The sequence below is a fragment of the Pagrus pagrus genome, assembly GCF_965226575.1.
Source record: "Pagrus pagrus genome assembly, chromosome: 5".
Classification (NCBI taxonomy): Eukaryota; Metazoa; Chordata; class Actinopteri; order Spariformes; family Sparidae; genus Pagrus; species Pagrus pagrus.
In genome coordinates, this window is record NC_140189.1 from 4974557 (window position 1) to 4987022 (window position 12466).

Here is a 12466-nt window from a genome sequence, read left to right on the forward strand (position 1 = left end):
ATATTTATGTGTCTTCTTATTCAGTGAGAATCTGTGAAGAGCTGTCTGATTACTGATGGTTCTGATTACAGACTGCTCGGTAGCTGAGCTTTACTTTAACCTCACTGTGTCCTTGTATGACTTGACAGCGGTGGGAATAGGATTGGAGAAAGAGCTGATTTATATTAACAGCTGGAACAACTGCCAAACCAAACTGAAGACGGGGAAGAGCTGAGGGAGGAATTACATCAGTTCTGATGTACCAGCCCTTTTTCCATCAGAAAAACAACCGTATAAGTCAACGATGAAAACTGCTTATTACAAACCAAAATCGATGTGTACAATGGTACGCTCCTATCTGAATTAAGTAATGTAGTTATTTTAACCCAAACTGTAATGTTTTCCTGAACCTAACCAACTGTAAGCGTACAATGAAGATCTAGAACAATGGTCGTGTTGTTCTGGGAGTCACTGGTAATCAACCTATTCAGTGGTCTGGAATAGGATGCAGAAGAAATAGTTTTGGCAGCCACCTTAAAAAGACAGTAGAGCACATGTGAATACTGTAAATGTTATTTATTCTGAGCAAGGAATAAAGAAATGAAAGACTTGGTTTAAGTGATTTATCAAATAAAAACATTTGTTGGTTTTAACCTGTCCAATCTGAGGATTTAGAGCTTTTTAAACTGTTGATATAACAACAGCTTAACTGGGAGATGATGTGTCGGGCTTGTTCTGGTGAACTAAACAACTGTTAATTACAATAATGAAGAACTGATAAAGTGACACGTTAAAATTATTATTAGATGCAGCCGAATAAGAGAAATTAGTCTTCTTTGGGTAGCTGCACATCATCATCATCATCATCATCATCAACATCATCATTGTTGTTGTTCTCCTTTTAAAGTGTCCAGTGATAAATTCAGAGAAAATCTCATTCAAACTGTTTTAGCACATAACTTCCATCCACAGGAGACGGAGAATAATGGGTGTTCTGTCATGTAAAACTAGATTAAAACATTTCTGCCTGACATGTACATGTGCAACAAATGGGTATATACACAAAAGCAACTTCAAACCAACAGCGGTTACAAATCCTTTACACGTAAGGCTCATAACTTTGTATCAATGTACACTGATAAATACCTGTATTTCTTTTGAAAGATTAAAAATCTTCCTTCTACTGCCACATCAACACTGAAGACATACAACAGTACAGAAGCTTTAGAGTGAACTTACAGTACAATTGTTGGTATATGTCTGCTTACTAAAGCACGTGGATGGGGTTTATCGGATGGATAGAATACCTACAGCTTGTAAATAAAACTTGTGTCTTATATTACATTAGATATTACATTATAATACATGCAGAGCCTCTCTGTGATTAAACCAAAACAACATATTCAAGGTTAGTTGTAAGTCTTAAAAATGCATGCTGTTGAATAAAAAAAACAAAAAACTATTCAATTTAATTTAGTACATACATTAAAACATAAAAACACATTTAAAAAAAGAATCAGATCAAAAAATAAAAGTTTTAAAGACAAGAGAAAGATGTTAAACAAAAGAGCTCCTACACAAACAGAACTAAGCTGCTAAAGTTTGATATATTTTGTTTAGAGGGTTGAGTATCAGATTGATTCTCGTTGTGCTCGTCAATCACCATTCTTATGAAATCCTGAAACGATAGTCCCTTTATGCAACTCACAAAAAAGAACTTAAAATTATATAAATGGATGCTGATGTAGCACCTGATATTATGAGTTGTGTGTAAGATTACAGCAGGACACAAGGAAAGAAAAGCCAATCCCATTCACTTTTTAAATAACCTGAATAACACAACAAAACATTTGTTCCCAAAACTAAAATAACAAGACTCAAATAATAAAAAAGATCTGTATTATTGTAATTATTAATAGAAGAAGAAGGTCTCGTAATTATAGACAGGCGGGCGGCAGGTCGATAAGTGAGATTGAAAAGCACAATTCCTAAAGAACCCATAGTTCCTGTTAATCTGAAACTAACCATTTGGATACTCAACCCTTTTTTTGTTCTAGATGTTGTTGTGTATATATATATATATATATATATATATATATATATATATATAAATCAGTCATTTTAAAATTACAGTTACTTGATTTAAAGAGTGTGTGATGTTGTCTATGTCAGAGTAGTGCCGCTTCACTGAATAAGGCATAAAACAAAGTGCAACAAAAGATGTAGATTTTTTTTTCCTTTTTTTCTGCATGAAGTGATGCGTGGTTAATCTCTAAAAGCTCTAAATGTAAAAAGTTTGAAAGACCAAATCGATACCAGTTTGTGAGGTAGTTTGATTTTTTGACTGAAATATTAAACATCAATATATTCAGACTGTCAAAATGATAAATTACCTCTAAAAACCTGCTAAAATCTGTTGAATCTATCTCATCGCTGAAGGAATGATCTAGCTTTTATAATTCTGTTGTCATTAGATTGCACTATATGGCTGGACTTGGATGAAATGTAACTGCTAGTAATCATGTATGTCAGATACAACAGGACACTGTAGTGGAGACATAATGACACACAACACCAAGCACCACGAATCCTTACAGCTTCAAAATGCTTAAACACTTGGCGGATAAATCCTAAAATGTCCGCCGTATCCAACAGCAGCAAATCAAAGAAGAAGAAAATTAAAATGTGCCCACAAATGGTTTCTAAAATGGCCTGGGCGTGTTACGTCCACCTGCCAACAGTCATTTTGCTGCTTCACTGGACCATGTATGTGGAGAACGTCTCTTCGTGTTTGAGTGCGTTACGGGCGACAATCTGCTCGATGGCGATGTAGGTTCCTGTCAGGAACCCCACCAACCCAATCAGGCTGATAACGATGTTCTTGATTGTCGCCAGCGGCGACAGGCCCTCTGAGTGAAACGTTACAATCTGGAGGAGAGGGGGAAAGATCAGCGCCAGGAAGCTGCTGCTGAGCGAGCCGACCAATGAGATGACGAGGTCCAGCTCCGGGATCAGGACGGCAAGAGCACCTGGAAGAGGACAAAGACAGAGACAGGGGGAGCTTAGTGATGGAAGGAAAGTTAAAAATTCAGTTTGGTTTACAGACTCACTGAATGACTTTATAATGTTCATTGCTGGTTCTTTTTTTATTATCTCAGCTTTTACATTTTTCATCTGACCCTCGCCTTTAGGAGGCTCAGGATGTATTGGGCCTAATACAGGGCTTCACAATTATTTAAAATCAGGGATGTTAATTAATCACTGTTAAGAGTTTAACTGATTAAATATGTGTTAATCAACAGTCACAGATGGTCACAAATACATCAAAAAGTATCTTGTGACAAATTGATGACAGATGGAAACTTTATATAGTTTATCATTCAAGTAACTTGGTGTTCACTTTATCTGTCCTTTAACTCCTGATGAAGAATACTCTGATTTTGCATCTTACATAGATCATCTCAGTGGTTAAAACAGTTTTCTAATGGAAAAATGTCCAAAATGTTTCATGTATTTTAATGATTAAGCGAAGGGAGGGCAATTCTGGAGATAGATAGTTGATTGTTGACTCTCATTCCCAGGTCGTCAAATACCGATGCTTTGGGTCGGCTCAGTTCCCAAGAAATGCTATATCGCCATCCAACAGCAACATATATGACAGCTAACGGAGTCCTACTTAAACATTTTGATTGCACATGGTTGCACTCTGTTTAACTTCCAACACATGATAGTACAACCCTGATTTTAAAAAAGTTGGGACGTTGTGCAAAACAGACTTGCATTTATTATTTACTACACATAGTCCAAACCGAAGCGCCCCAGGATATGCTCATTCACACATCCAATGACATGGCGATGAAACAGCCATCAGAAGCAATTTGGAATTCAGCATTTTGCCTGAGGATACTTTGATATGTAGCTGGGGGATCCAGGGATCAAACCACAGACCACGGATTAGTGGCAGATCTGCTCTACCTCCTTGTTCAGTTTTATTTTATTAGAGAAATACTGGGTGCTGAAAAAAGAACCACTAGTAATCTCCTTTATACAATCATGTGTTCACAAGTGGTGAACCCCACCCTGTCCTTGAGGATGCCCCTTTATTACCCAATCATATTACTATCAACTGTTACCAATGAACCCGTTTACCTGTGGAATGTTCCAAACAGGTGTTTATGGAGCACTACACAACTTCAGTTGACAAAATCACCTATTTGTGATTTTGTCTTTGTACTGATTTCAACTGATTTGTCAAAAAAGATGAGCAAAGTATCATCCTCTGCTTTATTTATGTTTTACAGCGTCCTAACAAACCATGGTACATTTTCCCATTTCAATATCCGCTGGTGACCCTCGCTCCTGACACTTTCCTGTGTTAGTAGTGCTGCCTTCGGCCTCTTCACTTGAGGTTGTCTTTTGATTTTGTTGATCGAAAGATTTTAATAATACCGTCTCTTTTGCCCTTCCATACCACTGTTACACAAGAATGATCATGCATTATAGCATTATAAAGCTAGAAGAGGAAATGATTGAAGAGGGGGAGAAAAAGACCCGTTTCTTCAATTTCATCTGCACAGATCTGGTCAGAAAATTAGACCTACAGTAGAAAACAAGGCAGAGAAGAGGGATGGATGAGTGATGGGGTGAATGGTACCGGGGAAAGTAGTGGAGGATGAGGGAAGAGGAGTAAAAAAAGATGGATGAGGTCAGAAAGGTGACAATGGGATGTAAAAACGGGAGAGAATTGAGAAGGAGAGAACAGAAACGCTTGCTTTGGGAAAATAAAACTGTGATTGTGGGTTTTTGTTTTTCACATGTCGGCGGGAGCGCTCGCCATGCTGCTACGGTCACCTGGAACCTGAGTCACCTTCACCCATTGCCATGGAGATGGGCATAAACAGTGACAGGCAGCCGCGCTCGGACAAAACAAGCTCTTGACGCCACGCTGCATTGTGACAGCTATGGTGTGTGATTCTGTCCCTGCTGACACACTCCATGGCGAGGCTTACACCTTGAGACGGGCACACGGGCAATCGTTACACGCATGGACGCACCAGAAAAGAGTCCTGCTTGCTTTGCTACACACACACACACACACACACACACAAACACACACACTTCATCTCTTGCTCTGTCCGTTAGCATCTTCTCCGCAGTGAGCGGAGAGGACAAGTCGGGTGTTCTCTCAGTGCGTGAGACACCCATTACCAGCGGCTGATAAAAGACTCTTTGAACCTTAATCAATCGCGCGCTGCTGCGTGTTCACAAAGTCTGTCAAATTAACCTATGGGGTGATGGCAAGGTCGAGCTTTCATGTGACAAGTACGGCGAAAGCACCTCGCCGCCACACGCTCACGGGGAGTAAACCTGTCACTTCTGGGAAAAGGCTCTTGCCGTTGAAGGGTGCTCTTCAAACTACATTTGAAGGTTTCCGAGCCATCAAACAAGGCAGGCACGGCCGTGGAGGAGGGCGGCGAAGGGGGTGAGATGGGGAGGGGTAGGGAATACCTTAAGAATGCGCTGAGCTTTCATAGCAAATAAACCGCAAGGCTGCAGCTAAAAGGCTGTCTGGTGTCCCCTGAGAGGGAGGAGGAACGTGGATCATCAGGCAGCTTCAAAGGGTAGAGGGGAACGCTCCGAGCACACTAATTTGGTCGTACAACCTCCAATCTTACAGAAACAAAGAGAAAATACTCCACTTTCTTCCCATCAGCCTTCTGGGGCTTTGGCGTGCTGGAGAGCACTCCAACAGTTAGACACCCCTTCAGTGTCAAATCAGAATAAGAATCAGCTTTCTCGGCCAAGTACGTGTACGCACACAAGGAATGTGACTGCAGTTTTTCATTCTCTCAATGTACTTATACAGGAATGGACATATAGCTAAGAACAAATTGGACAAATAAAGGTGAACTGACTATTCATTTATTATCAAAAATAGTCAACTAATTGTTGCAGCTACTGAATAAAGAATGGTCAGGACTGTAATGTACACCACTGTGTGGAAAAAAAAAGGTCTTTGAAGAAGGAGGACATTTGGTGATGGTGGTTTAAAAGGAAAAAAAGTGTTTGATAAAGGCAAAGATAATGAGTTTAAAGGAATAGTTCACACATACAGTGGTATGAAAAAGTTTAGGCACCCCTCTGAGGCTGCATAATAATTTACTCTGTCTTCACAGAAAATGATCACAGTGGCATGCCATTCATCTTCTAATAAAAGCTGAGTACTGGGGTATTTTCCAGACAAAGATTTTTAGTGTAGCAATATTAAGTTGTATGAAATTAAATCAGACGTGAAAAATAGGCTGTGCAAAAATTTGGCCACCCTTGTCATTTTGTTGATTTGAGTACCTGTAACTACTTAGCACTGATTAATTGGAACACAAAATTGTTTTGGTGAGCTCATTAAGCCTTGAACTTCATAGACAGGTGCTTCCAATCATGAGAAAAGGTATTTAAGGTGGCCAATTGCAAGTTGCTCTTCTCTTTGACTCTCCTCTGAAGAGTGGCAACATGGGGGCCTCAAAACAACTCTCAAATGACCTGAAAACAAAGATTGTTCAACATCATGGTTTAGGGGAAGGCTACAACAAGCTATCTCAGAGATTTCAGCTGTCAGTTTCCACTGTGAGGAACATAGTGAGGAAATGGAAGACCACAGGCACAGTTCTTGTGAAGGCCAGAAGTGGCAGGCCAAGAAAAATATCGGAGAGGCAAAGGCAAAGACAACCCACAGACCACCTCCAGAGACCTACAACATCATCTTGCTGCAGATGGTGTCACTGTGCATCGTTCAACAATTCAGCGCACTTTGCACAAGAAGAAGCTGCACACATGCCACAAACAGAGTCGCTTGAGGTATGCATAAGCACATTTGGACAAGCCAGCTTCATTTTGGAATAAGGTGCTGTGGCCTGATGAAACAAAAAGATTGAGTTATTTGGTCATAACAAGGGGCGTTATGCATGGCCACGAAAGAACTCAGCATTCCAAGAAAAACACTTGCTACCCACAGTGAAATTTGGTGGAGGTTCCATCATGCTGTGGGGCTGTGTGGCCAGTGCCGGTACTGGGAATCTTGTTAAAGTTGAGGGTCGCATGGATTCCACTCAATATCAGCAGATTCTTGAGAATAATGTTCAAGAATCAGTCACAAAGTTGAAGTCACGCCGGGGTTGGATGTTTCAACAAGACAACGACCCAAAACACTGCTCAAAATCTACTCAGGCATTCATGCAGAGGAACAAGTACAATGTTCTGGAATGGCCATCCCAGTCCCCAGACCTGAATATCATTGAAAATCTGTGGGATGATTTGAAGCAGGCTGTCGGCTGCTAGGCGACCATCAAACCTAACTGAACTGGAGATGTTTTGTAAGGAGGGATGGTCCAAAATACCTTCTTCCAGAATCCAGACACTCATTAGAGGCTATAGGAAGCGTCTAGAGGCTGTTACTTTTGCAAAAGGAGGCTCTACTAAATATTGATGTGATTTTTCTGTTGGGGTGCCCAAATTTATGCACCTGTCTAATTTTGTTTTGATGCATATTGCACATTTTCTATTAATCCAATAAACCTCATATTACTGTGTCCATCCACTGTTATTTGATGGATCAAAATTAAATTGCTGATCCAAACACCCAATGATTTATAAATGAAAATAATGGAAATTGTCAGGAGTGCCCAAACTTTTCCATGCGACTGTAAATTAAAATTCAGTCATTATCTCCTCACCCATCTGCTGATGGAAAGTCGGGTGAAGTTTCGTAGTCCACAAAACATTTCTGGAGCTTCACAACAAAACAGCGATTCAGCATTCTCCTAAACTTACTAGTTTACTACTTGCCCTAAACTTAAACTTATAAAAACAACTGGCTCAGGAGACTCGCATTACACTAGATGAGCTGTATGGAGCCATTTTATGTTCCCCTAAGTCCCCAGCTACTACAGTTGTTTAGGAGAATGCTGCAACCCTGTTTTGCTGTGAAACTCCAGAAATGTTTTGTGGACTATGAAACATCACCTGACTTTCCATCAGCATGGGGGGAGGAGATAATGACTACATTTTTAGTTTGAGTGAACTGTTCCCTTAAAGTCTTGGTGAAGACGAGGAAGCTGTGAAATGAAACTCACTTGAAGAACGTATGATTGTCTGCAGTCAGTATATAATTTGTGTTGTGCTTGAACCAGACAATAATACAAAAAGTAGATTAAAGGGGAGAAATTCAAATGAAACTGAAAAAAGAAATGAAATGAATATTGTCAGACAGGAAAACTACACACATAACTAACACCAAAATGGTTTAAGCCCAGTGGCCATGAATGCACATGTTTAGATGAAACAGTAATTTGTGCACTTGAGTTTCTGCAGGCTACAATGAATGAAGCAAGCTTCAATTATCCCATGATAATGACACAAATCTGTGTGTGGTTGTCAGTACAGGAATCAACATCCACCTCGTTGTTTTACAAATCACTGAGTCAAGAAAGGTGGAGGTCTCATCAAAATTCAGGGTTTGCTGGGAAAATAAGAACAATAGTCACAGAATCTACAAAAAATTTCAGAGCAACAAACTATTGAGTAACTTAAAACTCTCAACTTTTATCTTTACACCCCCCAGCATTGGCAGTCACACTGGGCAGGCCAGAGCAGTTCAAATAAGCAGCAGGAAGAAGAAAACGAGTACAGACTCAGAGGGAAGGAGGAAGGCGGGGGTCTGTCAGCAGGCAGTTTGTGAACTGAGCACACAACTTTTAAATCCACTGGGAGAGATAGCTCCTCAGCCAGGTGGAGTCAATTATCTCCAGAGCCATAGAGCTAGAGCCAGCAGCAGGTGATGCTCTGAGGGTGGATCAAAGATTAGTAGGCAGGGTTGTGGTTTCCTTTTCTCCACAGTCAACCTAGATGTACTAGACACTGTCCTACTGTCTTCATTCCATCAGCTCACTGTCAGCAGGATGGAACCACAGGACGCAGACGCCTCCATCTTGTGCGCACAGGAGCAAACTTTCATCCGGCACAGCCGGAGCTAGATGATGTTCTGCTCATTAAAGCAGGGATGGAGCTCAGTCTCCCCAACACACTCTCAGGCTGTTTTCGCTGGGACCAACAGCAAGTGAACAGTCAAGGTCTGCATATGTTAATGTTAATTAGCCAGTGGTGGATCTGCTCAGCATGGAGCCAGCAGCAGCAGCAGCAGCAGCAGCAGCAGCAGCGGCAGCAGCAGCGGCAGCGGCAGCAGCGGCAGCGGCAGCAGCAGCAGCAGCTGGATTGAGTTTTTTAAAGCTCAAATCGTGCAAAGTCATAAAAGTGTGAGTAAAATAAAAGAAATCTTTACATTAATGACAGCAAATGATCAATCATGAGCGCCAGTCAATACCTTAATCAATGAGAAAGAACTATTTTAATGATCAGTGGAGGCAGTCTTTATTTCAGCAAGCTATAAAACACTGAAGGGAACCCTTAACATTTTGAAAATGTATCTGAAAGGACATTATGATACAGGAAATCTGGTGTGAGTGAAGTCTGTGAGACGCCAAAACACTGCACAGTGGTTTATAATAGTTAAAGCTACAGTTATGCCACTCATATCACACAGTAATCAACCAGAAATGTGAGCTTGAGTGTATATGCTCGGCAATCACAGTGTATTACTGCAAAGGTTGCACCAAGTTGAACTTTTTTGCTGGATGACCCTTTTTCTTTTTTGTTGGAGCATTTGTGTTAGTTGTGGAAGTGAAGGAGTAGTCTGAATACAGCCTTTTCATAGCCAAGATGGACCTCAAAATGTACAATAAGTGTAACTGGTTCAAAGCTTTATGCTTCCCGACACAGCCGGTGGAGAAGCAATGTCAATCTATATCATTGCCCTCTGACTTGATGATTGTGAGACTTCTTTCTTCCCTTTCGTAGAGAGAGGAATTTGTTTGCCTGAGACAATTTTAGATAATAATGTGCTCCTGTGTGGCAAACCATGACAGTAATTAGACGGTGGGACAGAACTCCTTGAACATGTTGTCCATTTTAGTCGTGGACACCATCTTTCCTAATGATCATACCACCACAGGACAGTTTGTCAATCCATCCCATCAATGACAAATCCATTAACCAAGAAGCTGGAAGTCAAAGTTATAAACTTATAAACTAAATGTGCTGATTTGCAGTTTCTCTGTAGGAGCTGCGCTGCCAGCAGAGTATATCATTTAGCCAAACAGCCATGATCCCTAACGATCATTAACTTGGCATCAAACACACCTCCTCTGCCTTTTTGTCTGAATAATTGCCCTCTCTCCTCTCCTCCGTTTCTATATCAACATAACCTCTGGCTCACCTCCCTTTTGCCCACAACTTCATCACCCTGTTGAGTCAGCAATCAACTTTACTCCTCACCTCGATGAACCGATCGAGGTGGAAAAACTCTTTGCCAAATACAATCTTTAGAGTTGCTATATTAAGGACTGATGTTTCAGATACACTGAGCCATTTTCTGCCACGACAGGAATGATGAAGCTGTAGCTGTTTCAGAGTCGGTTTAAGGTCAACAGAATGGTCCGCGAAACTACAGAGAACATCCATCCAAAATGATGACGTCAGGGTGTTTTACACAGCAAACTCTGCTTAGTCTAGTGCTGTAACAAGTAGTTGAGTATTTGAGCCATCAATTAGCTCGATTTTGGAGGAATTTTTCTAAAAAAGTTATGTTTGAGGAGTGTCAGGATAATTGGTGTCGACACAAATGAATGTGTGGATAAACTATGTCTTAAAGTCATCTTAACTGAGTGTTGGATTCTCCGAACTTCTCATCTATGAAGAATTTTGTAAAAGCAAATCCTTAGCTGGTTGATGAAAGTGATGGCAATGTCGGGCAAATGATCCACCAATTGGGTCCAGAATAAAAAATATCATGGATGGATTGCTATGAAATTCAGATGAAACGGATGGATCCTGGTGACTTTGTGATCCCCTGATTATTCTTTGACATGTCTCGACAACAATTTGATGGATTGCTATAAAACTTGCTACAGACATTCATGTTCCACACCAGATAAGTTGTAATGACTTTGTTGAGGCACTGACTGCAAAACTGACAAAATTCCCATTGGCCTCAGCTGTGTTTAATGCAAATGTTTACATGCAAACGTAAGATTTAGATCATGCTGACCTTCTTCATATCAACATTTTCACTGTGAGCATGTTAGCATTCTGATGTCAGAGCTTTGCTCAAGGTTAGGGCTGCAACTAACGATTATTTTCATTCTTGATTAATCTGTTGATTAGTTTCTTGACTGATCGATTAGTTGCTTGGTTTATAAAATGTCTTGTTTTGTCCACAAACCAAAGACATTCAATGCACTGTCACCGAGGAGGAAAGAAACCAGAAAATGTTCACATTTCAGAGGCTGTGATCAGAGAATTTGACCTTTTTTCTTAACTCAAACTGATTGATTGATTATCAAAATAATTGGCGATTAATTCAACAGTTGACAACGGTAATGAATCGATTAATCATTGCAGCTCTACCCTTAACAACCAATGATTATAATGATGTTCTGGGGTTTGAGAAACTTTCTTTGTACTTTGCTGTGAGAGGAAAGTGAAGTGTTCTGTGGAATGTACCTTAATTCTCAGAACAGTCCCTTGTGTATACCTCAAGCCAATATGAGTCATCATTGCTCCAGCACAAAATAAAAATAATTTTCACTTGACTAAGAAACATTTTATGTTGGCCTCAGGAGAGGGAACATCCAGCGGGGGCTTCTTGAAAGGTACAAATATTTCCTTCCTCTGCAATTACAAGCTTTTGTTGGAGGTGGTGGCTGTCCTTGGTAAACTATTCCTACCTGATCCTCTATAAATGGCTAAAATTTCTCAGGAAATTACATAGATTATTTCAGCCCTCGGGATACATTGTAAGAGCAGTCAAAACCTTTGGCCAAGTGGAGAACGGGATGTGCACTCATCACAGCAATTCAATTTATCGTGGCTCGTGGTTGTTTGAAATTACAAAACCACAAGGTAAGAGAAGCTGTCATTACAACTCTTCCATACGAGTGTGTGTGTGTGAGGATTCATTTAATCAGTCTGCTGGAGGGGCTGTAATCAATTTGGACTTTGATGTTTATTTATTTAATTTCCATTTAACCTTTATTTAACCAGGAATAATTAATTTTTTTAGGCAGTAACAACCCTGAGTTACAAAAAAGGGAGAGAAAACACAGAACAGATATTACATTGATGCATCAAGTGGTTTTGATATTTGTTTGTGATTGGTTAAAAAAGTGAGACCTTCATGTAATAGCAGTGAAAGTAGACGCAGTTACTAACTGAATCTCTGTGGTTTAGAGTTTAGTTTCACTGCTACCTTCCTGTTCATACAGATATCACTACAGTTGCTGTTTACGGATTGCTTTACAACCATAATGGAGCTATATTCGAGCTGTGTTGATTGCTAAAGCAAATCATCTCCTGCTGCAGCTTCACATCCAAAGAT

The 12466-nt window shown here is 40.3% G+C and overlaps 1 protein-coding gene across 1 annotated transcript in view; it reads right to left on the reverse strand.

The window, feature by feature from the left end:
* Positions 1-540: 540 nt before the first annotated feature.
* The window catches only part of slc36a1 (solute carrier family 36 member 1), a 52836-nt gene continuing 40910 nt past the window's right edge, over positions 541-12466 (reverse strand). The window contains exon 12 of the mRNA XM_084352469.1: positions 541-3008. Within this exon, the coding sequence (XP_084208595.1) occupies positions 2734-3008 (275 nt within the window). The 3' untranslated portion in view covers positions 541-2733. The remainder of the gene's footprint in view (positions 3009-12466) is intronic.